We start from the raw sequence: 2,716 nt of genomic DNA, 5'->3' as shown, positions 1-2,716 counted from the left end.
TTCTCCTTCCCCCCGGAGAAAAAGTGCAAACCTTTCCGAAGGGGCACGGGTTCCCTCCAGCCCCTGTCCAGGTTCGGGAACAATCCGACTCCACCTGCGGAGGGGGGGGGGGGGGGGGGAGACCTCAGGACACTGGTTCCCGCCTTTTCCTTTCCCTTCCTCCACGAGAAAGGAAACCGAGGAAGGACCTTGAGCTGAGGAAAATCACAAATTGATAAGAGCAGTGGGGGCATCCGTGATGGGCTCAGAGAAAGAAAGGAGAAGAGGTGGCGGAATGGAAGAGGGGGAGAGAGAGGAGGGAACACAGGGTTTGCCGTCCTCCATCTGGTCTAATTGCCTAAGATTGGCGTTCCCGCGTGAAAACAGATCTTTCCCCCTCCCCTCCCCCCCACAGGACAAAACAAGGAGAGGCCACCGCCAGTTCCCAATCCGGACTATGAGGTAACAAGGGATAGAGGGGGACAGGTCTTCCTAGAGGAGCGGGCACAGTGGGACTGCTTATCGGCCTGAAACACCTTAACGCCCTCGCGCAGACTCCGAGACACTCCCCCCTTTTCAGTGAGGCAGGGCCACCTCGCAGGCTGCGCAGTTTCCACCCCACGGAGCGGCTGGTTCTTATCTTTTTCTTTTTTTAACATATTTTCATTGATTTCAGAGAGGAAGGGAGAGGGAGAGAGAGAGAAACATCAGTGATGAAGAGCGTCATTGACCAGCTGCCCCCTGCACGTCCCCTACCGGGGATTGAGCCTGCGACCTGGGTATGTGGCCCTTGAATCTAACCGGGGACCCATCATTCCGCAGGCCGACGCTCTATCCACTGAGTCAAACCAGCCAGGCTGGCTTCTTTCTCCATCAGCTGGGACACACCATGGGAATAACACATGTAAACTCTAGCATGGTGAACTCGGGGCTGTTCCCCCAGCAGGCACCAGTACAGCCATGCCAGTTGTTGAATGACTCAAATGCTTCCCTGATACAGAGCTCCCAGCTCCCCCGCCCGCACACACACTGCCGGACACCCCGGCCTCTGCGCCCCGCACTGCCTCTTGACTGGACAGCGGGAGGGCTCCTGCCTGGCTAGCAGACGGCCATCAGGATCCTTCTGCTTGGCTGCTGTGCGTGACTCCCCACTGCTAAACACTGCTGCTGTCAGGCTTGAACACACCCAGCAAATATTTACCGGGCACCAGCCAAGCACATGGTGTTCACTTTCCCGTGACTTTATTTCGTTCTGACCGAAGCTCTGAGGCGTGTGTCTTCCGACTCTCACTGTTGAGATGGGGGCGCTGACTCCCAGGGGGAGTGACCAGAGCCAGGCTGTTGCCAGGCAATGCCAGCCGGCCTCCTGGCGCCTGGTCCAAGGTTCTTGCCTTTGCTCCGGAGCTAGATCCTCAGAGGCCCGGCTTCCTCCCGCCCTGCTGACCTCCCTCTCCGTTCCCTTCCCCCCAGCCCATCAGGAAAGGCCAGAGGGAGCTGTACGCCGGACTGAACCAGAGAGGCGTCTGACACTCCTGAGCACCCGCCTCCCATGGCCAGGCCTGGCTCCTCCCTCTCCAGGCACCTGCTCCACCCTGGACCCCCCAGGAGATCTGTCCCCCTGTCCAGAGGGAACTCCCGCCTGCAGCCTGGCCCCCCCAACCTCTCTGCTGGAAGCAGGCCTAGGATATTGCTGCCTCGTTGTTCTTTGAAATATCATCGCTACTCACCTATCACCCTGCACGCTCGCCGGGATATTTACGTCTGCTCTTCGCCACCACTCCCTCCTCTCTTCTCTGGTGGCTGTTCCCTCGGCGCCCTCCTGCTCCTGCGTATAAGTTGCCCCCAACCTCACTGTCCCACCTGCCGTTCTGCTTGTTAGCTCTCTTTTGGGGGACCCTCTGTGCGAGTGCCCTGGGTCCGCGCTGGCAGGGGGCCCGGCCCAGAGCTTCCTCTCCCCTTCTCCACTGTCCCCCCCTGCCCCCCCCCCCCCGCAAGGTCACTTCCATCCCCGTGAACAGGCCGGGCTCCTGTGGGCGGGAGAGAGGAGAAATAAAGTGCCCTTGGCTGAAAGAATCGCTGTCCTCTTTTCTGGGAGGCCTTCGAAGCCGCCTTGTGTCCTGAAACAGCTCCGGTCCTTCTGCCTGTGACTGACCCCCGCTGTGGTCCCAGCGCCACTGTCTTCCCAGGGGCAGGCGTCATCTCTCTGGAGAGAGCACTAGGGAACCAGAGAGAGAGAACATTAGTCCTTTGACTCACTTCTCTTGGGCAAAAACATCAAAGGTGGCAGAGTGGTCAGTTCGTACAGTGGGTGCGGCCGAAGCAGAGGCTTCAAAGGCAGATGCAGGCAGCAGGTGACAGAGTGCAGGGCCAGGGTGGGGCGGGGGACCGATCTCCACAGCTGCAGCACCCTCACTGCTACGGCCCTTGGACACACCCTCCCCCTCTCCGGCCTCTCTCCTCCTCTGAACATCAGACGTGCTGAGAGGCTAACGCACGGGTCCAGGCAAAGCTGTTCCCTGGCCTGGGGCCTCGTACCACCTGCAGAGGCAGCAGCCCGCTGCTCGGCGAGGGCAGAGACGGTGTCTGTCTCCATCCTGACTGCTCCTCGTGCCCAGAGCAGAGCCTGGCACGTGTGTGGGCTCAGTGTTGAGTGTGAGGAAAGCACTGCCCGTGGGTCAAGGCCAAGGGGACAGCCTTGGGGGCGATCATGACCCAGATGCTGCACCCCACTGTGACC

General features: G+C 60.2%; 1 protein-coding gene across 2 annotated transcripts in view; it reads left to right on the top strand.

Annotated features, from left to right (window-relative positions):
• The window catches only part of CD3E (CD3e molecule), a 10,761-nt gene extending 8,061 nt beyond the window's left edge, over positions 1–2,700 (top strand). The window contains exons 8-9 of one of the 2 annotated variants that reach the window (XM_014446681.2): positions 395–441; positions 1,450–1,642. In XM_014446681.2, coding sequence (XP_014302167.1) covers positions 395–441; positions 1,450–1,506 — 104 coding nt within the window. In that variant the 3' untranslated portion in view covers positions 1,507–1,642. Of the gene's footprint in view, positions 1–394; positions 442–1,449 lie in introns of both variants that reach the window. The other variant, XM_023745625.1, reaches the window with a different exon arrangement.
• The last annotated feature ends 16 nt before the right edge of the window (positions 2,701–2,716 follow it).

Source organism: Myotis lucifugus, unplaced genomic scaffold (genome assembly GCF_000147115.1).
Source record: "Myotis lucifugus unplaced genomic scaffold, Myoluc2.0 scaffold_561, whole genome shotgun sequence".
NCBI lineage: Eukaryota > Metazoa > Chordata > Mammalia > Chiroptera > Vespertilionidae > Myotis > Myotis lucifugus.
This window is presented reverse-complemented; position numbering and strand designations above follow the sequence as displayed.